Source organism: Peromyscus maniculatus, chromosome 4 (assembly GCF_049852395.1).
Source record: "Peromyscus maniculatus bairdii isolate BWxNUB_F1_BW_parent chromosome 4, HU_Pman_BW_mat_3.1, whole genome shotgun sequence".
NCBI classification, from domain to species: domain Eukaryota; kingdom Metazoa; phylum Chordata; class Mammalia; order Rodentia; family Cricetidae; genus Peromyscus; species Peromyscus maniculatus.
Genome location: NC_134855.1, coordinates 11,112,442 through 11,134,942, shown reverse-complemented (window position 1 = coordinate 11,134,942; position 22,501 = coordinate 11,112,442). Strand labels below are relative to the sequence as shown.

The following is a 22,501-nucleotide window of genomic DNA, read 5'->3' as shown; positions in this document are numbered from 1 at the left end:
GTAATCCCATTCCACCCCATACTGAGGAGGTGGAGGCAGGAGGATCAGAAGTTCAAGTCATGCTTAGAGTTGGAGGCCAGCCTGGGCTACACAAGACCCTGTCTCAAAAGAGGAAGTGGGGGAGGGAGTAATTAAAAAACACGTGTTCAACAAATGCTGATTCCATTTCTGGCAGCGAGCGGGCAGTGCCTGAGGTCTAATTGTCTGGCTCTCAGACAGACGTGAGCTCCCGGAAGTGCAACTGTCCCACCCCACCCCAGACACAGACATCCCTCCGCAGCTCAGGCCTTTGTCCTGTGATTTTCCTTTTCTAATCTAGAAGACCCTTGGGAGATGACGTAAAGAAAACAAATAAGCAAACGTGTGAGTAATTCAGAGCCCTGCTACCCACCAGCACCTGCATTAATAACCGGATCCGGAGAATACCCACAAAGCCTCACCCCTCCCCTTTGCCTGGGGGAGAAGGCAGGAACCCCAGGGTCAAGGCCATCACTCAGGTCTCTGGGGGGCAGCAGAGGGCTGTGGAGTAGTTATGCAGCCTGGCCTTTCTGAGCAAGCACACAGTAGGGCCTTGCCGACTCCAACTTCATGTCCAGACCTTGTGGTGGTCCAGGCCCCTGGCTGCCTCCTGGGTTCAGCAGCAGCTCCTTCATCCAGGACCACTTCTCCCAAGGGTCTCTTAGCTGACTTTGACCTTGAGAACCGTTTACCAGGAAACCATGGCCGGGCTGCCTTCCCTTGCTGCTAAGTTCTTCTCAGCTTAGCCATCAGAATAAATTATTAAATCCTGAAGAAAGGGACAGTGTGTGGGGGGGTGGGGCAGGGGTGGGGGTGCAGCCTGCAGGACCTGCCGGGGCAGGTGGATACTCCATCCTGACGGTTAGGATGGTGGGGATTGAGGGGGGCGCACTCTCTCAATGCTGACTCAGCAGCCACCTTCTGGTCCAGACCTCGTGGTTGATTCGCTGGGTGACCTTGAAGAGGTACTTCTTTGGGTCTCAGTTATGAAAGGAGCGGTTGACTCAGACCTCGGATTTTCAATCTTGTCATTAAAATTTCCTAAGTGCCTAACACACTGGCGGACTACGGAGCAAGCTCTTGACTTCTGCGGGGAGCGGGGGATGGAGGAGGGAAGGGAGAGGAAGATGGAGGAAGCGGGGTGGGGGGAGCAGTGGAGGAAGCGCATGCAGGGGGGGGCGAGGAGGGAGGAGAAACAAGGGAAGGAGAGAGGAAGGAGGAGGGAGGAGTGGAGAGGGAGGTGGGAGGAGAGAGGAGGGAAAATTCAAATCCTAGCCCCAGTGCTGTGCAGACATGAAGGCCAGTGTCTGGGTAGCCAGTGGCCTGCGGGCCTGGCAGGTGGCTCTTCTTACGGGAGGAGACAGGCTGGTCTATGCTGAGGGCTCAACTCTTGCTATGATTGAGAGCCAGCAAGCACAGAGGCCAGTGGGGTGAGAAAGCTGGACTTCCCAGCCTTTCATGGTGGCCCCAAGGGACAGCCCCCATGTCTCAGTGGCCAGCAGACACCAGAGCAGATGTGCCTGGCTTGAGGCCTCTAGGGTCCCCTACAGGGTGGAGGACATAGCTTCTAACCTCTTAAAATCACTTCCACATGGAGCCCTGAGCCTCCATGGATGACAGCAAATAATGGCACCGGTTGCTGGCTGGGAGCGGGGAGGCATGTCTGTTCTCGCTACGCCAGAGGCAGGAGGATGGCTAGAGTCAAAAGGTTTGAGGCCAGCCTGGGCAACATAGGAGTGTTCCATGTTAACAACAGCAATGCAGGATGTGAGGTGTATTTGAATCTCACATAAATAATGAACAGTTTTATTCACATAATTATGTCCCATGAGACTAACAGTCATTTCCTGTTCATCTAAAACTTGAACCTGAGGAAACACCTAGTATTTCACCTGCCACCCTTGCTCATGTAGCTGAGACATGACCTCTGCCCCAGTTTGTGCCCACTCTTAGCTTCCTGTGGGGTACACCCACTCACCTGCTGGGCTCTAGTCCTGATGCCTCCCATAGACACAGGGTCTCAGGGGTCTAGCCTACCTCCCTCACCTTTTTTTTTACCCCCCTGGAGTTGGCAAATCCTGGACCAGCCTCCAGAGAACAAACCAGTTCCAGGACAAGGCCAGGCTCACCTCCCTGGGAAGGCACACACCAGACAAGCCTAGCTCTCAGGACACGTGGCAGGCCCAGCTGGGTGTCTGACAGCCACATGGAGGACGGCAGGAACTCTGGCCTGTGCCAGGCCGGAGCGTGCCCTGCCCAGCAGGGAGGGGCAGGCAATGCCCAGGAGTTACCAGTAGGGGGCACCATCTGGGCCCCAGCCTGGCACCAGTGTGCCACAAAAATCGTGAGCTGGCCCTTCCCTCCTCTGGGCAAGAGGAGCGGGTGTTGGAGCGACTCCCAGACGGGGAGGGCTGCGGAATGTAGGTCAGCTCCCAAGCCAGCGAGTGATGTCACCTGCTCCCTGGGGCAAAGAGGAGGCTGCAGGGAGTTTGGGTGAGCATGGAATAAGAGGTGCTGGAGATGGGCAGGAGGGGCCCAGGGATGTCTCCCCTCAAGGCCTGAGACTCAAGGGGATCATGCACAGCTACGTATCCTTGGTGCCCATGTGGGGAGCAAGGGAGAGCTCATCTCGTCGCTGTGAAGCAATCCACTGCAGGAAGGGCTCTGCCTAACTGGTCCCCAAAGCCTGCTCTATCCCCACTGCCTACCTGTTGTCCCACAGGAGGCCAGCTGAAGCCAGAGTTACGGCTTCTGACCCTTTGGATAATAGTATTTTGAGGCAGTCAGCAGCACCTTCTTTCTCTCTCTCTCTCTCTCTCTCTCTCTCTCTCTCTCTCTCTCTCTCTCTCTCTGTCTCTCTCTCTGTCTCTCTCTCTGTCTCTCTCTCTCTTGGTTTTTTGAGACAGGGTTTCTCTGTGTAGCTTTGCACCTTTCCTGGAACTTGCTTTGTAGCCCAGGCTGGCCTCGAACTCACAGAGATCCGCCTGCCTCTGCCTCCCGAGTGTTGGGATTAAAGGCGTGCTCCACCACCGCCTGGCGCCTTCTTTTCTCTTACCGGGAGAACACTGCTCTTCCATTTGGGGAACATCTCACTGGGCCTTTGGTTATGACAAGGCAGACTCCAATTCAACATTGGCTGGCAGGGGAAGGAGGCCACCAAGACACTTCCTTCTTGAGGGACTCATGGAGTCTACAGGGAGCAGGGGCACGGCTGAGTGGAGGGTGGGGTGGGCCTCAAGGTGGGGTGGTATTTCTCTACCCCAGCTTGAACCCAGGATAATAAAAACAGTGACCTGTGGTCTTGGGCTCTTGGTGGGTGGGAAGGCTGTGTGATAGTGAGGACAGGCCATCTGAACTTAACACAAGAGAAAAGTCAGCAGAGAAGCTGAAGGACCCAAGCGGCCAGAGGACATAACACATCCGTGACCACAGCCACAGGGATCTGGAAGGAACTGGATATCCAGCGAACTAGCCAGACAGGGGTCCCAAGGCTGGAGAACTTGAGACTAGAAGGGTCCAAAGGACACTGCCAATCAAGACCTGAGCCCCCAGAAAGGAGGAGATGACGTTAAGCTGCAGGCTGAGGGGGCCACTGTGAGCGGCAGAGCGGCTGGACGATGCCAAGGTAATATGGACAGATGCCGGCTGCTGCTCCTCCTGGAGCTGATGGCCGGCAATTGAGTTCATTGGCTAAATCAAATTTGGGCTTCTGTGCAAGCCCTTTTCTATTAAGTGCCCTGATATACATCACCTCTGCAGGCCCACTGATAAATCCTGTTACCCATTACCACGCCAGACGAAGCCTCCCATGCGCAGATGACAAAATACCGATTCCCCACAGCTACAAATGACTCCTTCCCTCAGCACGGAGCACAGATTGTGCCAACATGAGCTAACTTGCGGGTTCTCAGGTAATGAAACCACCTTGGGCCACTTCCTCTGGGACCCCCTAACTGCCTCCACACCTCTGTGCTCTGCCTTCCCTTCCAAGATCTCAAGGTTTCCTTTCTTTAACACAGGACCATGTTCATGTTCCTAACACACACACACACACACACACACACACACACACACACACACACACACACACACACGAATGCATGCACACACACGTGCTCACACATACACGGAAGTTTTTAAAAATTCCCTCCAGAAACTTCTTCCCTCCCCTGTCGCTACTTGACTAGGTAAAATCTCCATCCACACAGCACCTCAAGTCAGAACCCCAGGAGTCTCCGGGGGACCCCTCTTTGCAGCCCACACTTGCTAAGTCTGTCAACTCTACTGCCAGAAGCCGTCCTGAAGTGGCTGCTTACCTGCTCCCTCGGTGATCACCTTCCACCATCAGATCCAGTCAGAGCTGCTGTGGGGTGTGACCTCACATGCTCCCCCAGTCTCCCCCTGCCTGTGTCACTGACCAGAGGCCAGGCCGTGCTTGCTCACAGCCCACAGGCTCACCTCATCTCTCCCCAGACTGCCACTAAACCCAACGCCTCCAGCTGGCTGCGGGGACCACTGCCACCCAGCTCTGCCTGTGGTGCTTCCCTCTTGTGCCCACCCACCACATCTCAATCACTGCCGCCCAGTCATTCTGAGTCCTTACAACCTCTTGCATCCGTCTTAGACAAGGCCTCTGCACCTGCTGCTCCTTGTGGGAATGGCCCCTCCCCCATTTACCCTCCAATTTCTCCTTGGGGGCCCCCTCCTGACAACGCGGGTCCAGCTCTCGGCTTGTCCCAGTGTTACCGGCGCCTCCATTGGTTCAGTTTCCATGTGCGGCTTTGATTTGTCCCGTGCTCTTCCCTTTAGAGTGTCAATGCCTCAACGCTTTGACCTGCAGCACCTGCTCACACCCAGCAGGTTGTAGAGGACAGCACGGGTGAATTTCTGCCACCATCACCCACAGATATGTGACTTCATGGACGCACGGTCATCTTATTAAGACGATGCCAGCTTGGATAGGGCGAGCCTGAGCCCGACATCCTATGCTTAGGATCTTTGTAAAGACAGGACAGAAGGAAAAGCCAGGCAAGACTCAGCAGAGGCAAGCTGGGAGGAGAAGGCGGCTGCGAAGACACAATGACAAAGATCGCCAAGGCTGCCCCAGGCCTCAGAGAACCCGGCACCTCACTGTCTGGTCAGAAAAGATGGAAAAGCTCTTCTTGAGGAGTTAAGGCCTGGGATGTGGTATTTTGCCATGCAATACCTGAGAAACTACTGGTAGATTAACAAGGGGTAAGAAAGGTCAGAGGGGATCTCCAGAAACAGAGGGGACCCGAGAGCCTGGGCAGGGATGGTGCCAGCAAGAACCTCCTTCCTTGGAGCAACTGTGAGACTCTCAAATGTCCTGGTATCCCAGCCAAACTCCAGGCTTCTAGCTCCTCTCTGCAGAGGGTGGGTCCACCCCACCCAGTGCATGAACAGAGCCTACCACAGAGGGGCTTCGGGAGCACACGGGCCCTGTACACACAACTCAACCTGGCTCCACTAACCCAGCTCCCAATGGCTGGACGAGAGGATACATGTCCTGCTTGGAAGAAGGCACAGGGCAGGAGGGTGGGTGAGAGGCAGTTAAAGATAAATGATTGTGCCTTTGGTGGTGAGTGTTGTCAACTTGACAGAATCTGGTGTCACCCATGAAACAGGACTTTGTGCATCTGGGGACAATTATTAAGATTACCAATAGCTTGGAGGATGCCTGTGAGGAATTGTTCTTAATTGATGTGATAAGACCCATCTTGATTGCAGGCAGGACCACTCTGTCGGCAGGGATTCTGGACTACATAAGCAGCATGTACTCATCTCTCTGCTTCCTGACTATAGGTCACGTGACCAAGTTCCTGCTGCCTCAACTTCCCACTGTGATGGGCTAAAATAAACCCTTTCTCTTTTCAGTTGTTTTTACACACACACACACACACACACACACACACACATACACACACACACACACACACACACACACAGACCAACCACATGCACTAAATAAATACACAGGGGGTTAAGGGTCCTTTTGAGAACGAGTTCCATGTGGGCCCTTTCCTGAGCAGACCTCACATGCAAACACTTAGAACACATTTCTTGGAGTCTTCAGACCCTCTGTTTTTGTTTTGTTTTTACGAGACAGGATTTCTCTGTGTAGCTTTGCGCCTTTCCTGGAACTCACTCTATAGCCCAGGCTGGCCTTGAACTCACAGAGATCCACCTGGCTCTGCCTCCTGAGTGCTAGGATTAAAAGCGTGCACCACCACCGCCTGGCTTGGTCTCCTGTTCTAACTGGTCATAACTGACACTAGGTTTTTACCTGGACAGTAAATATGGGAAGCCATCTACCCATCCAGCCACCCACCCATCTTTCTATAGACCCACCCATCTATCCACTCACCTACCCATCATCCATCTATCCATCCACCCATCTGTCCATCCACCCATTTACCCACCATCCACCACCCATCTATCATCCATCCATCCATTTTCATTTTTGTGTGGTTCTGAGGATAGGGTCCAGGTCCTTGCATGTTGTGCCCCACCACTGAGCTATGACACCAGTCCCCCCTTTTTTCAGTCAAGGTCCCACTACAGAGCCCAGGTTGGCCTTAAATTCAGAATCCGTCTTCCTTTGTCTCCTAGTGCTAGGGTTACAGAGCAGCACCATCACACACTGCTCTTTCCTTTCATAAGGGTGAACAATATTCCATCACATGTACGGACCACCTTGCATTTACCCATCTGTCTTCCAATGGACACTTGGGCTATTTGCATAATTGACTATGGTGACCGTGCTGACATAATATGGATGTATAGGTATCTCTTAGATGCTTGCTTTAAATTCTTCTGGGTGGATTAGAAGAAGAATCACTGGGTCACATGTTAACTCCATATTCAACATTTTTAGGAATCATCGTACGATCCCAACCACAGCTGGGGCATTTCACATTTCTATCAGCAGTGCAGAGAGTTCCATGTTCTCACCAACACTTACGATTTTCTGTTTTCCAAGTCTTAGCCCTCTAATGGGTATATACTGCATTTCTTTTTCTTTTCTTCCTCCTCCTTTTATTTTTATTTATTTATTTATTTATTTATTTATTTATTTATTTATTTATTTATTTATTTGTTTTTTTTTGAGACAGGGTTTCTCTGTGTAGCTTTGCACCTTTCCAGGAGCTCACTTGGTAGCCCAGGCTGGCCTCGAACTCACAGAGATCCGCCTGGCTCTGCCTCCCGAGTGCTGGGATTAAAGGCGTGCGCCATCAACGCCCGGCTATTTTTATTTTTTTTTTAAGACAAGGTCTCTCTACATAGCAATCCCTGTCCTGGAACTCACTATGTACCCACACTAGCCTGGAACTCACAGAGATTGACCTGTCTCTGCCTCTCGAGGGCTGGGTTTAAAGGCGTGCACCACCACACCCAGCCCTCCACCTCTTTCATTTGAGATAGTGCCTCACTGTGTAGACCAAGCTGGCCTCAAACTCACAAAGACCCTACTCTGCCTCTTGACTACTAGGACTAAAGGCACACACCGCCACATCTAGCTGCATCCATTTCTTAACCTCCAGGCCTCAGTTTGCCATTTTGCCATGGGGACAAGAATCCTCCTGGGGCAGGGCTCATGTGTCAGGGGGGCACTAGCCTGCAAGACTTTCTCTGTAAGTGACGGTCACTATCACTGAGCATCCTCCCCAGCTGCCCAGGGTTCTCTTCTCACTCATGTTTGCAGTAGAGGCATGGGGTGAGTGGAAAGGCACCTTCCCCCTGCCCCCTGCCTGCCCCCGGCAGAGGTTTTCTTCTCTGTGTCATTTCTATTCCTGTCCTGTGACTGCATCTCCAGTTACTGGCGATCAATAGGGACAGGAGGCTTATGAAAAAGACAGGGAGGCAAGAGGGGGCAGGGGCCGGGGAGGAGAAGACCAGGGTGGGCGTGGCCAGAGTCCACAGTCACAGCTCCCCACCAGGTCCCGTCCTTCTCAAGGGTTTTGGACCCCTCCAGGGTAAGAGAGGACAGAACATAGCCACTCCTTTTCTGTCCCTGGCTTATAAAATCACGGCATGGCAGGTTCCTTGGAGCCTGTTAGAGTTTTCTGGGAAGAAAAATTTCTCTCTAGAGTAAGGTCTGGGAGTGGGAATTGGGTGCCCCCTTCCCTCTGACCCCCAGACCTGGGGGGGGGCCCTCAATGTGTCAGTCCTGCCAAGGGCCTGTGTGGCTGCTGTCACAGCCGCAAGGGGGCCCTGGGGTGTCGGTGCTGGACTGCAGGGGGATTTTGTTTCACGCGGACAGGGCTTCCAACGAGTTTGGAAGGCGATGTTGGTGTCTTAAAGCAGGAGATTTCACGCAGGTGCCTGCTGTGTGTCTTTCCTACCATGCTGCTGTGTTCCAAGGGGCGGGCAGGCTGCATCTCTCCACATCTCTTTCCTAGTGCTTCTGACGACACACTGCCCCTCTCCCCCAATGCTTCCCAGCCCCGGGGCCACTGGGGCTTCCAAATCCTGCTAGCCCAAAGGCACACTTCCTATGCCTTTCCTAGGTGCCAGGATCTGGGCTGGGTGCGGCCAGGACATCTTCTCCAGCAGTCAGGTCCTTGCCTCTGCCTCCCTTCTTTCCTGCCAACTGAGTGGAGGAAGGGGACATCATTTCATCAACAGTTCACCTGCTGGGGAGATCAGTTCTCTGGCTCCATCTTGCAGGTGAAAAAAACTGAGGCTCAGACAGGTTTCCATTTGGCAGCTTGATTCCTGGAAAACCCCCTCCCCAGCTCACTGGAGGGGCTTTGCAAAGACCCTGCTTTCTGGACCTCTTCGACACCTACCAAGTGGAAGCCAATTCATGGTGGGTCTTTCTTTTCTTTCTTTCTCTTTCTTTCTTTCTTTCTTTCTTTCTTTCTTTCTTTCTTTCTTTCTTTCTTTCTTTCTTTCTTTCTTTCTTTCTTTCTCTCTCTCTCTCTCTCTCTCTCTCTCTCTCTCTCTCTCTCTCCCTCCCTCCCTCCCTCCCTCCCTCCCTCCCTCCCTCCCTCTCTCTCTTTCTTTCTTTCTCCCCCCCACCCCCACCCCAGATAAGGTTTCTCTGTGTAGCCCTGGCTGTCCTAGAATTCACTTTAGACCAGGCTGGCCTTGAACTCATGGAGATCCACCTGACTCTGCCTCTGCCTCCCTAGTGCTGGGATTAAATGCATGTACTACCACCATACGGGCTCACGGTGGGTCTTATCTTATAAAACTTCCCTGGAAATTTAGGGTGAGGCTTGGGCTGCTGGAACAGGCTGTACATCCCTGCATCGCAGGAGCCTGGATGATCTCATTCCTCCTCCAATGCGGCTTTTGGCCCAGATTCCCTGTAATTTAAAGCCAGCCTCTCCTGCCCAGACTGTGCACCTGAGCTCCCCCACATGCATGAGAAAATAGCTCCCATCTCCTTGCAGCCTTCCAGGAATGGGCCCCTGGGAACGGGGCTGCAGGGAGGCAGAACCCCAGGGTGCTGGTGGCTGGATTCACTCTTAGGCACCGGTGCAACCCTTCTGTCCCAGCCCTGCTCACCTCTTGTACCCATTTGTATTTACTTCTTATTCCCCGAGATCCTGGTCCCACCCTCCCAGCCATCTGGGCCCTCTTGGAGTTGTAATTGCTGAGCACGGAGCCACCAGCGAAACAAAGAACTTGGGAGAGGAGGTTGGGACATTGCCTTGTGGTGCATACTCCTTCAGCATTTGAGGGATGGAGTCAGAGCTAGGACGAGAGCCCAGGAGTCCATGAGGCCAGTGCCTCACCAGAGAAAGCTATGCGAGGCCTGCTTGATGTTGAATGAGTCTGGACTGGGATCCTGGTTGCCTGACATTTAGTTCAGAGTGTTCCCTCCTCTGAAAGCAGAACTGACCCCACACGGGGAGCTCCGTGGACCGGGATCAAGTCTAACTGCTCAATGCTTCAGCCTGGGCTTGTGGGATCTCACACCCTCAATACCATCTTGGGGGTTATTTTGTCACAGGTCACAGAAGGAGGCAGGTGCCACGGAGTGAGGAAGCCCTAGAACCTGAGATTACTTGGGAGCTTCAGGGGCTTCCTCTTTTGGCTCCCACACTTGCCTCGTGCTATCTAACCAGACCTAATTAATCAATAACCAAGCTGTTGCTTTCCTGCCAACCAGCCACCTGAAGAGTGCTTATTCTATCTGTGAATTGATTGCCACACTTTCGCCACCACGACAGAGAATCCCTGTGCCCACAAAGGCGGGGTGCCAAAGGAATGCTGGGACTACCCTGCCACCCTGCTGTGGAGACAGTGGTTCCCAGTGGCCCCAGACTTGTCTTAGATGGAAAAGAGAAGGCTAGAGAGGGGTGTGGAGGGGCAGGGCTTGAACCTCAGGTTACCCAAGAGATGGTTGTTACCCTGCTGGGGCTTAAGGGCCATTCAGGTCCTGACTGCCACGACCACAGGAGGGAGCCTGCAGCCCTCTAAGTCAGGGTCTTGGATATACTGAAGAGAGTCCCTTGAAGCAGTGGACACAGAAACAGGCTAGGGTCCTGAGGGCCTGGGGACCTCGATGCTACCTTAAGGTGCTGAAATGTGTGGGCCTGTGGTTCCTATGACAGTACCTTTGATGTGTTAACTGACAGCTTGACAACACCTAGAATCGCCTGTGTTACAGGCCTCAGGGCATACCTATGTGAATTACAAAAGACAAGGTCTCTCTATGTACCCTGTCTGTCCTGGAATCCACGATATGGGCCAGGCTGGTCTCAAACTCACAGAGATCCCCCTGCCTCCGCCTCCTGAGGGCTGGGATTAAAGGTGTGTGTCACCATGACCACTTGTGGGGATTATCTTGATCATGTCAACTGAACTGGGAAGATCCACAGACTATGAGTGACAACTTGCCAGGGATCCTGGACTGTGTAAGTGGAGAAGGGAGCTACGAGTCAGCCTGCATTCATCACTCTCTGTGTCCTGATTGGGGACATGATACACAGCAGTGGTTCTCACCCTTTCACAGGGGTCGCCTAAGACCACCGGGAACCCAGGAATTGGCACTATGATTCATAATTAGCAAAATTACAGTTATGAAATGGCAACGAAAATAACTTTACGGTTGCAGGTCACCACACCGTGAGGAGCTGTGTAAAGCGTTGCAGCATTAGGGAGGTTGGGAACCACTGCTCTATAGCCTTGACCTTCCCACCATGGTGGATCGTTGTTCTTTGAACCAAAATAAACCATTTCTTCCTTAAGATGCTTTTGTCAGAGTATTTTAAAATCTTTTTTAGATTTATTTATTCATTGTGTATAAATGCTTTGCCTGGATATATGTATGTGTTCATGTAGGTCAGAAGAGGGCACCAGATCCCCTGGAACTGGAGTTATCCATGGTTGCGAGTCACTGTGTGGATGCTGGGAACCAACCCTGGGTCCTGTGAAGGAGCACTGAGTGTTCTTAACTGTGGAGACATCTCTCCTGTCCCTTTCCAGGGCATGCCATCACAGCAAGAGGAGAAGAAATGAAGAGAGTGGCCATCTTTCAGTTTGATATGCCTGTCCCAAGTGGGTAAGAACTAGAAATCACAGGAATCCACAGCACAGGCTGCAATGCACACCTGCTTCAACCTCTGTCAGCTTCGAACCTGACTCTGCTTCCTGACTGGTCACCTCTGTCTCCATCCCACGGAATCCACACAGGGCATCAACATGAAGGAAATGTAGACACACTCTGCAATTAAGAGTGTGTGCTGCCAGCCCCGGCGCACCCCACCTCGCCCTGCCCCCCTCACCCCACCCCACCTCACCCTGCCCTGCCCCACCCCGCCCACCCACTCCAGCAAGGGAGGGAACTGGCTCCAGGCTTTCCCCACCCCACCCCTCCACACCCTTCCTCCCAATGCTGATCAAATAAGGAAATACACACAGGCATGCTGTGTATCTTATAAAAGCAGAACAAGGGGTAGGTAATAGGGCTAGAGATGATGTAAGAGGCCAACACAGCTCTAGTGCCTAGTGTATAAACATTTCACATTCATATATATATATGAGCAAAACAGCAGCAAAAGAAAAACCACCAAAAGCAGAACAATGCTCAACACATGGGCAGCTAGTGGCTTTTCCTCGTGTCAGGGGCTACGCTCTCGGCAGCACAGAGCCCACAATGGAGAGACAAGATAAGGCCCCAGCCGGGTCCCCAGGGGCTGCCTTTGCCCTTGTTACGTCTGCTCACCTTCAGGCCTCACAGCGCCCTCTGTCAGCGGCTCCCACCCTTGGGTGCCATTCATGGGCCAGTATTCATTTGATTTAATACATTTTTTTAAGCATGTACTGCACACTGGGCACCGCTGTGAGGCCTTTGCCATGTCTGACTCATCTAAGCACCCCAAGGTCCAGAGGGAAGTTTCCCGTCGTCCCACAGGTGGCTTGGGAATGAGGACTTCTCATAAAGCCAGCACAGTTATCCACTGAATGAGCAAACTTCCTGCATGGTGCAGAACCCCCGGGCAGTCAACACCCACACAAGCTCCCCTAATCACGGCAAAGCTTGGGTATCTTGACTGCACAGGCTGTCCTTTGTTGTAGCACCAGGTGACATCTGAGGCAGCTGACTTCCTGCCTTGAAACCAGGTGGCATCCTGAGAACAAGGTTGTATCTAGTACCAGGTTGGCATAGACATTCCAGGAATCAGGTGCCAATCTAGATGTCAGGACACATTCAGGTACCGGCTAACGTCCCAAGAAAGAGGTGATCTCTAGGTACCCAAGTGACATCCTAGGTACCAGGTGACATCACAGATAACAGATGACATCCCCGGGAACCAGGTAACATTCCTAGAATCAGGTGACATCTCTAGAACCAGATGACATTTCAAACATCATATAATATCCCTGAAAACCAGCTATCCCTAGAAACAGGTGACATCCAGGTACCACGTGACAACATCTCAGGAAACAGCTGACATCCTGAGTGACAAACCAGTGGCCCTGGGCCTTACCTGCCGATGACTTCTATATTGGAGATGGCGTAGAAATACTTGTAGAGGTTCTCCCGCTGCACGTACGTGCCGCCCAGCGCAGGGCGGAGCAGCCGCATGCGCAGGTCGGTGAAGGTGAAGAACTCCTTGAGGCCCTTGGCGCTCTCCAGCCTCGTGTACAGGTTGTCCATGTTGCGCAGGTCAGGGCCGGCAAAGATGGCGAAGCGGTCCCTTACCTCGAAGCGCACATGCTTCTCCTTCTTGGACCCCGCCCAGCGTGAGTACTCCTCGGTGCAGAGCACCCGGTGGGCGCTAGACGGTGACATGTCTCGGGCCCGGCGGGCGGGCATGCCGAAGGCCTCCATGCAGTCCTCCGCATAGAACTGGTAGGGCTGCCAGGTGCGGCCGTTGTCCAGGGACTTCTCCAGGACCATGACCGTGGGCCGGCCATACTCGAAAGTCATCACCACGTCATCCGTCAGCTCCACGCTCTTGTTCCATGAGAGGGTGATGTTGGCCTCCAGGGGACTGGGGTAGCGACTCCACGTGACGCTTTGCCAGTAGGTGGCCAGTCCCTCGTCTTCCCGGTCAAACATAAGCCTGGGTGGGTGGGCCAGGTCGGGGTTGGAGGCATCACACTCGTTACTGCACAGGTAGGGGTTTTCCTGCAGAGGAAGAGAGACAGGAAGTAGGTGCGGGTCCCTGGGAAGGGCCCGTGGAGTGCTCGCCTGGTGCCTAGCCCCGATGCGGACAGTGGGAAGTGCCCGTCCCACGCAGATAGCAGGTGCCTGACGATAAGATAACGGGGTGAGGGTGCACAGAAAGCTGGGGCTCTTAGACAGTAGATAGTCTGTACTTTCTACTCAGTGATCTTTAAGCCCATAACTGCTCTGGATGGCAGACCTATTAATTAACAAACAACAAACCCCGCGCTGACAGCCGCACAGTGCCCCAGTCCACACAGCCACTTTGATGAATATTTCAGGTGTCTGTGCAGAGACAAAGTAGCTTGGATCTGAGTTAAAAACCTCTTGCTCTCTAATGAGCCATGAGGCCCCTGAGGGGGGTGGACACATTGCCACCACCATCCCTGGCCACCCGAGCCAGCAACACTGCAGGCAGCCACTGGCCACGGGCTTTGATCCTCCACAGTACTGGGCTGGTGCCCGGCCGCCTAGTGTGGCTCGGTGGGCGCAGCTAGCCCAGGGGGTTCACTAAGGTGGGACCCACAAAGCCCTGACCGACCAAAATAGCTCTGTCCCAAGCACCCTGTGGTGCCAATGTCCACCCTACCTGCCTAGCCCTGCTGATGAGTGGGACCAGAAACCTTGGGGTACAGGGAATTTGCCACCAGCCTAGCACCTTACTGAGTAGGGAAACTGAGGCCCAGGGAAGGCAAGATAAACCCAGGCCTTCTCAGAGGGATTGGAAGTACTTCTGAGGAAAAACCAAGCCCTACCAATCCTCCCTCTCCCTCCCCTTCTCTCTCTCTGTCTCTCTCTTCTCTCTCATCCTTCCCTTCTCCCCCTCCCCTCTCCTTTCCATTTTCCTCCCGATCCACCCCCTTCTTTCCTCCTCCTGCCCTACACTGCCTCAGTGGTACCCCCTTCAGGTCTGGCAATCTTACAAGCACAATGACAAGGAGGAGCTTTATGTTACTTTCACTGTGTCTCATGCTGTTGGCCCGAATGGGAAGGGGCTGAATGACCTCCATGGGCTCGATGACAAGCAGAGGCCAAGCCCAGGGACCAGGAGGAAGTAGAGGCTGCTGGGCTGGAGGAGGCTGGCTGACCATGAGGTCACCCCTACCTCCCCGCCACAGGTAGCACGAAGGAGCACACCCTGAGCCCAGGGCAGCATGCTCCTGCTTGTGTGCTGGGAAGTGGATTGGCGGACACACACACACACACACACACACACACACACACACACACACACGTTTGCACGTGAATGAGGGCCTGAAGGACAGCTCGATGCAGGCTGGATGCTCTCCCACTCCCTTTTTCCTGCTGCCCTGTTCCTCACCTGGGACTGGTCTGTGTCCCCTCACATTCATATGTTAATGCCTAACCCTCAGCAACCCCAAAAGGTAGCTAGCTGTATTTTGAGACAGTCTTTAAGATGACAGTTGGCTGGCTTTGATCCCAGCACTCAGGAGAAAGAGGCAGGCAGAACTCTGTGAGTTCAAGGCCAGCCTGGACTACAGAGCAAATTCCAGAGAAACCCTGTCTTGGAAAGAAAAAAAAAAAAAGATGAAAGAGTGAGTTGAAGGAGCCCCTCTGGTGGTCTTTCTCCTTCTGAGAAGGTCCCTTATGAGGAGGGCTCACACAGAAGCAGCGGAGGCTTCTGCACACCTGGAGGAAAGACGTGAGACACCGATGAGGTGTGCCCTAAGGAGGGAGGCCGCAGGAGCCACGCCTCCAGCACCTTGATCCTGAAACTGCGAGGCAGTAAATGTCTTTGTGAAGGTGTCAGCTCCTAGCAAGCTCATCCATGGAAGCAAGTGGGAAGGGCGGCAGTTCAGTGGGCGTTGCTGACCCCGGGTTTTCCAGGGTGCTCTCAGGGACTCTTCCATAGCCTTTTCCCCTCCTCCAAAGGCCATGTCCTTCCCCAGGCCACCTGGTCCCTGGGTAATTTTATTAATGTCTGCCAATCTCATATCGCTATTCCTGTCACACACACACACACACACACACACACACACACACACTCCCCAGATGCTGTGAATCGCGTACCTTTCCTTTTCCCTGAATCATTTCCCAGCCTCCTGCCTCACCTACCCCTAGCCTGCTACTAGTCCTTGGGCTAGGGGGTGGGGGACACAGCGTTCCTCAAAGCCATCAGCTGTTCCTGGCCTCCTATCATAGAGAAGATGGATGCAGGGGCTTTGCGAGGGTCTGGGGACTCCAGCCTGATTAAGAATACATGCTGCCCAACCTGCCGGGCCTGCCAGCCCCCTCCCCAACCCCTGGGAAGCAGATGGTGAGACACTAATGAATCAGCCTGTGTATTTACCAGGCTCATGCCGGCTGCAGAGAGGGCTTTGCCAGCCACGAGCACAGCAAATAATCCCAAGCCGTGGCCGGCACAGTCCTCTCAATGTCTCCCCTCTCCCTCCCACCTCACAGCCACCACAAGATCTCAGCATCCTGCATCACCAAGGAGGCACGGGCTGTGGCCGGCTGCACCAGGCCAACCCCTTTCTGAAAGCGCATTGGCTCGGCCCTGGCTGGCTTTCCATGCCACACTAGGGAGAACTCCAGGGGAGTTCCAGCCGGCCCCGCCCCCACCAGCGGGACAGCTGAGGACAGCGGGAGGCAGCAGCGACTTTGCCAGCCTTCTGGGTCTCCAGCTTCCATGACTACAGAACAGATTAAGTGTTGGTGAAAACAGCCAAATGAAGTGGCCTGACAAGGACGGCCAACGTTAGGAGCGTTTCGGGCACCCTTTGACCTTGCGGAACGGAACCCAAGCTTAGCGCTGATGCAGGGCACGGCACTTGCTTCTCTGCCCACTTGCTGATTAGCACCCCAAAACAAAACAAGTCACACACCCCTGATTTTAAAAGCCCCCCCCCTGGGGGGGGCGGCTTAGGGACTCAGGCATGGTTCAGTCAGTAAAGCGCTTCCTGAAGGGACTTAAGTTTGAGGCTCAAAAGCCATGAAAGAGCCAGGCGAGGTGGTGTGGTTATAGCTCTGACTGTGGAGGAGAGGCAGACATCCACAGGCACATTGGCCGGCCAGCCTGACTAATCGGCAAGCTCCAGGCCAATGAGTCACCTTGTCTCATACCAAGGTGTATAGTTCCTATTAGGTGACACCTAAGGCTGACCACTGGCCTCCACTCATATGTGCACAAAAACATGCACACTACACAAAAAGTCTTGGAGTCCGTCCATCTGTCCCCGTCCTCCCCCCCCCCGTCCCCCCCCCCAATGCACGCGCCCCAACACAGTCACCCACCACATACATACATACATTTCCCATACAGTTTCTAGGAGCCCCCCCCCCCCCCCCCCGAGAACTAAGTCTGTGTTAGAACCCGTTGTTTAAGTGTATGGGGCCCTTAAGGAAACTGGCCCTAAGCTCAGCTCAGCTCCACCCTCTGGAGGCTTTGTGACCTTGAGAAAACCATCTGACTTTTCTGGGTCTCTATTTCCTTATCCTGTGTTGTGGGAGGTAGAGTGTAGAGAAAGCCAGGTGATGTCACCACTCGGTAGTGACAGTTTCACACAGCCCACTCCTGCATGTCCACTGGAGTGGGGGGTATCCCAGCCATCTTACAAGAGAAGGAGATGGCGGGGGAGCTGGGAGACGCTGGAAACCCGCGAACTCCAGGACACAGACCACCTTGAACACAGACGGCTTTAGTGACAGCTAGTCCAGAGGAGCGCAGTGACAGTGGGGGCAGGGGCAGGGGTTATGGCCGCGAAGTACACACCAGCCCACTGTCGCTTCCCCCGATACAGTGGCACTGACCTTGGAGAATGCTGGGGAGTCAGAGCTCAGCATCTCTGCAGCTGTTCTGTCTCCACACACCCCAAGCAAGTCACCTGGAAGGTAGGCAGTGTAGCTACCCTGGCCCAGCAGCACAGGGCACCAGGGTGGGGTAGGGTGGCATGACAGGTCTCTTGCAAAGTCTCTAAGCATGAGACAGGCTGGTAAAGCCGTTTTGCACCAGGCTTGAGCACTTTCGTCTCTTTGAGGATTTTGCTTTTCTGTTATTTTTAGGGCAAGAGTCAGAGTCCAGGGGGCAAACACACTGGACAAGCTCCAGGTGAAAAGCATTCTGGGACAGGAAGTGAACTGCTGTCAACAGAGCAACCCTCATCTGGGAAAGTTCAGCCATGCGAGTCTCCAAACCCCTAGCCCAGAAGTCCTCACAGGCCTCTTGGGTCTTAAGCAGCCTGTGTTCAGGTGGTCTATGTCACGGAGTTCCCGGGTTCTCGGCATCTCCCAGCATCCGCCTCCATCTCCCTCCCCTCCAGCTGACATGCAGGAATGGACTGAGTAAAACTGTCACTACCATGTGGTGACATCACCTGGGTTCCACACAGAACACAGGGCGAGGAAACAGAGGCTCAGAGAAGTCAAGTGACTTTCTCAAAGGTCATCAGACTTGGAATGGTCTTGGCTAGAGAAATGGATGGCTTCATACCAACTGGGCTTGAAATCCAAATCTGTGTTGGGACAAACTCTCAGCCACTGCCCATGATATGGGCCAACTCGGTGCTTTGCAAGGGGGCTTGACAGGTAAGTCTGTGTGGACTGAGGAGGAGCAGATAATCTTTTCAGCCACATGCAGGCTCCCTGAGTCTGGGTGAGTGTTCAGCTTCTTCAGACCTGCTGGCGTTCAACACATACCACTACAAAACTATGCATTTTTAAAGATTTTATTTTATTTATGTTATATGTATCTCTCTCTCTCTCTCTCTCTCTCTCTCTCTCTCTCTCTCTCTCTCTCTCTCTGTGTGTGTGTGTGTGTGTGTGTGTGTGTGTGTGTGTGTGTGTGTGCATGCTTACATATGTGTTCAAGTACCCATGGAGGCCAGAAGAGGCTATCAGATGTCCTGGAGCTGGAGTTACAGGAGGTTGTGAGTTGCCACTGTGGGTGCCAGGAACTGAACCTGGGTCCTCTGTAAGAACTGAAAATGAATGCTCTTAACCACTAAGCCATCTCTCCAGCCCCCTCGAACTATTTCAAGTGGAAAGAATTTGAGAACCTTCTATGCAGTAAGGTCACTCCTGGCCCTTCTCTTCAGCAGGTTGTCAGGCCCTCACTGAGGAGGGGCCTGTGTTAGGAGAAGGAAAGGGACCCCCTAATTCTAAGGACACAGGGTGTCAAGCAAAGAATCTGAGCATCCGGTCCTTGGTGAGATTCCCCCGGTTTGTGAGCCCCCACCAGGCCTCGTACCCAGTTTTTCTCTTTCATCGTCCCCCTCACACCAAGCATCAGAACACCACCAGGAGCTCAGCAGGCGAAGGCACTTGCCTTACAAGCCTTGAGTTCAAGTCCCAGATACCCCCATAAAGGCAGAAGGAGAGAACTGACCCACAGTTATCCTCCGACCTTAGCACAGAGCACATGTCTCCACATCATGTGCCTGCATGCATAATAACAATAGATAAGCAAAACTTTAAGTTATGATGATTATTATTGGCTTTTAGAGACAGGGTTTCACTGTGTAACAGTCCTGGCCATCCAGGACTTCAAATTATTTTAAGAATACACAGATTCAAGCCAGGCAGTGGCGGTGCACTCCTTTAATCCTAGCATGCAGGAGGCAGAGGCAGGCAGATCTCTTTGAGTTCAAGGACAGCTTGGTCTACACAGTGAGTTCCAGGATGGCCAGGGCTGTGTAGAGACACCCTGTCTTGAACTTTGCTGCCCCCCACCCAAAAAAAGAATACACAGATTCACCCTGGTCCTAGTCCTTATGAAGGCTCATGTGTCACATAAAACTTAAACTAAACCTATCTGTATGCTTTTCTCTTTAATCTATGTTTTTCTTTCTCCTTTCTTTCTTCCCTTCTTTTCTTCCTGGTGCTGGGGATGAATTTCAGGGGCCCTGTACACTTGCAAACGTTCTAACACTGACACACCCCCAGTCCTCCAATGTTTCCTTCCTTCTTTCTTTCTTTCTTTCTTTCTTTCTTTCTTTCTTTCTTTCTTTCTTTCTTTCTTTCTTTCTTTCTTTCTTTCTTTCTTTCTTTCTCTCTTTCTCTCTTTCTCTCTTTCTCTCTTCCTCCCTTCCTCCCTTCCTCCCTTTCTTTCTTTCTTTCTCTCTCTCTCTCTCTCTCTCCCTCCCTCCCTCCCTCCCTCCCTCCCTCCCTCCCCCCTCCCTCCCTCCCTTTCTTTCTTTCTTTTTCTTCAAGACAGGGTTTCTCTGTGTAGCTTTGCACCTTTCCTGGATCTCGCTCTGTAGACCAGGCTGGCCTCGAACTCACAGAGATCTTTCTGACTCTGCCTCCAGTGCTGGGATTAAAGGCGTGTGCACCACCACCCGGCCCCAATCTTTCTTTTTAAATTGTTTATGTATTTATTTAATGTGTATGGGTGTTTTGTCTACATATGTCTGTGTACCACATACATGCCTGGTGCCCATGGAAGCCAGAAGACATCAGATTCCCTAGAATTAGGGTTACCGATGATTATGAGCTGCTGTGTGGGTGCTGGGAATCAAACCTAGGTCCTTTGGGAAATCGGCCAAGTGCTCTTAACCCTGGGCTATCTCTTCAGCCTCTTTAAAAAAATATTATTTATTTTATGTGTTTAAGTGTTTTGTCTGCCTGTATATCTGTGTAGTATGTGTAGAGGAGGCTAGATGAGGACTTTGAATCCCTGTGACTAGAGTTACAGATGGTGCTGGGAATTGAACCCAAGTCCTCTGGAAGAGCAGCCCGTGCTCTTAACTGCTGAGCCATCTCTCCAGCTCTTCAGCTCCCTATCTTTGTTTTTTGATAGGAGTCTCAGCCCGGAGAATGGGATGGGTGAGGAAAAGACGCTGCTTCTTTTACAGGTGAATTCCCTGACAGCAGCAACCTTGTTTGTCTCTGTCCTCACTGAAGCTTCAGCCCGTGGTACCCTCTAGGACTCAGACAATCTTGGTTCAATGAATGAAAGCCCAGGGAGGATCCCTGGCATGATGAGCACAGGCTATTAATTCCAGCACTCGAGAGGCAGAGGCAGGCGGATCTCTGTGAGTTGGAGGCGGATCTCTGTGAGTTGGAGGCCAGCCTGGTCTACATAGGGAATTCCAGACCAGCCAGGGCTACACAATGAGACCCTGTCTGGGTACCACAAGATGAGCTCAGGGATGCTGGATGCAGGAAGGAAATGAATTGGCATCATGTATGCACCTGTCCCAACCCAGCAGCACAATTTCCCTTCAGCATCCTAGGGGGCAGATTCTCCAATGCCCAATACCCAGCTCTAATGCCAGTCAGGAAACTGCCATTTACTCAAGAGAGAAAGGACATAGCCACCCCCAGCCCGTGCCACCCGCCCCCAGGAGGCAGACAGCCCGTGTCTCTGCCACCCGGGTGTGTGGGCAGGCCCTGAACAGTTCAGCAGCTGACAGATTCTCTTTGAACTTGGCTGCTGAGCTGTCAGCATCACTGGGGGCTGGAGATGGTTTCTGTGTCCCAGGTGGGAGGCAGGAGACCCCAAGGAGTAGCCCAGGGTATAGGGTGCTGAGATGAAGGGGAACACAACCCCAGCTTTCCATTCTTACAAAGTCTTGGGACTTAGGGGTGAAGTGAAGGTGGAGAATCCAGAAGGCAATCAAGGCAGCATTTCCCTTCTCCTTGGGCGTGGGGAGAATCGGTCCTGGCCACATTGACTTCTTGGGTGCATTGCCCCTAACACCAATGACATATAACTTGGGTCGGGCCTGGATCTATCTATACCTCAGTTTCCCTATTCCGGAAATGATAAAGCAGGAGTCAACAGACCAACTGTGCCATTGCTACCCTAAAGTCTCAAATTCTTTACACTCCTCCTTTCCATGGCCACTTGGGATGAAGGGAAGAGAGCCAGAGCCTCCCCACCCCCAGTGGCAGGGAGAAAGCCAAGTGCTGGGGGAATTCGCCCTAACGAATGATTTCCTATTTCTTGGTAAGAAAGTTGCAGTGGGATGAATTATTAACAAGGCGGAAACGGAGATTGTGTTTGCTGCTGGTCCTAATTCGGGCTGCCCTGCGTCCCTAACTCCCTCCTCCTTCTCTGCGCTCCTCTCTCCAGCTAGCTCTCTGTATTGTTCTGTGGGTTCATTGATTACTCCCCTCTTCTTCCTCTGCCCCAGCCAGCAGCAAGGTCACCTGCCTCACTCTCACGAATCAGCAGAAACCCACTCAGAGCGGCAGCCGTCCAGGGAGACTTATTCTTCGGGACATAATTCCCATGCCCTGTGAATTATGCAGGCAGAGGAGGATGAGCTGCCCAGCCTGGGCCTGAGCCTCCATCCTTCATCCTAGCAGAGTACCACCCAGAGCCTCAGTAACTGTCCTCTTCTCCGAGACCCAGACTCTGATCATGTCCTAGACGGAGGTCTACTTTGGACCCAGAGTCTCAGGCCACCTCCCAAGCCTGTTGTGGCTTTAGCCCGAGTCAGCAAAACATTGCTTGGTCCTGCGCTGTGTCACCATGCAGAGCAGCTTTGGAGGAAGACACCTAAAGGAAGGCCTTTCATTTCAAACCTGTCCACCATTGCCTTCCTCCTAGAACCTTCTATATGCGAGCGTAAAGTCCAGGAGAGCAGGGACCACACGGCACCTCACCTTGTATGACACTCTCCAGCGGTTGCTTCATGCAACAACATTGAATGGCCACACTGGGACCCTCACCACCTGTGTCATGAGAGCTGTATCCAGTGGGCTGTGGGCCCAAGCAGCAGCTGAGGAAATGCCAACCCCAAGACCTTCAGTCTGTTTGGGGATGCTGGCTTTAGCATCCCTTCAGGGGGCCTGGGGATACCAGGTTGTGCATGTGGCCGAGACCCCTGGGAGATGGCCTGTTGGCTCAAAGTGGAAAGCCAGACC

At 53.0% G+C, this 22,501-nt stretch overlaps 1 protein-coding gene across 6 annotated transcripts in view; it reads right to left on the bottom strand.

The window, feature by feature from the left end:
• Ntng2 (netrin G2) overlaps nucleotides 1–22,501 on the bottom strand; it is a 62,580-nt gene that overhangs the window by 21,977 nt on the left and 18,102 nt on the right. For all 6 annotated transcript variants that reach the window (XM_076569092.1, XM_076569093.1, XM_076569094.1 and 3 more), the window contains one exon: nucleotides 12,984–13,627. In XM_076569092.1, the coding sequence (XP_076425207.1) occupies nucleotides 12,984–13,627 (644 nt within the window). The remainder of the gene's footprint in view (nucleotides 1–12,983; nucleotides 13,628–22,501) is intronic.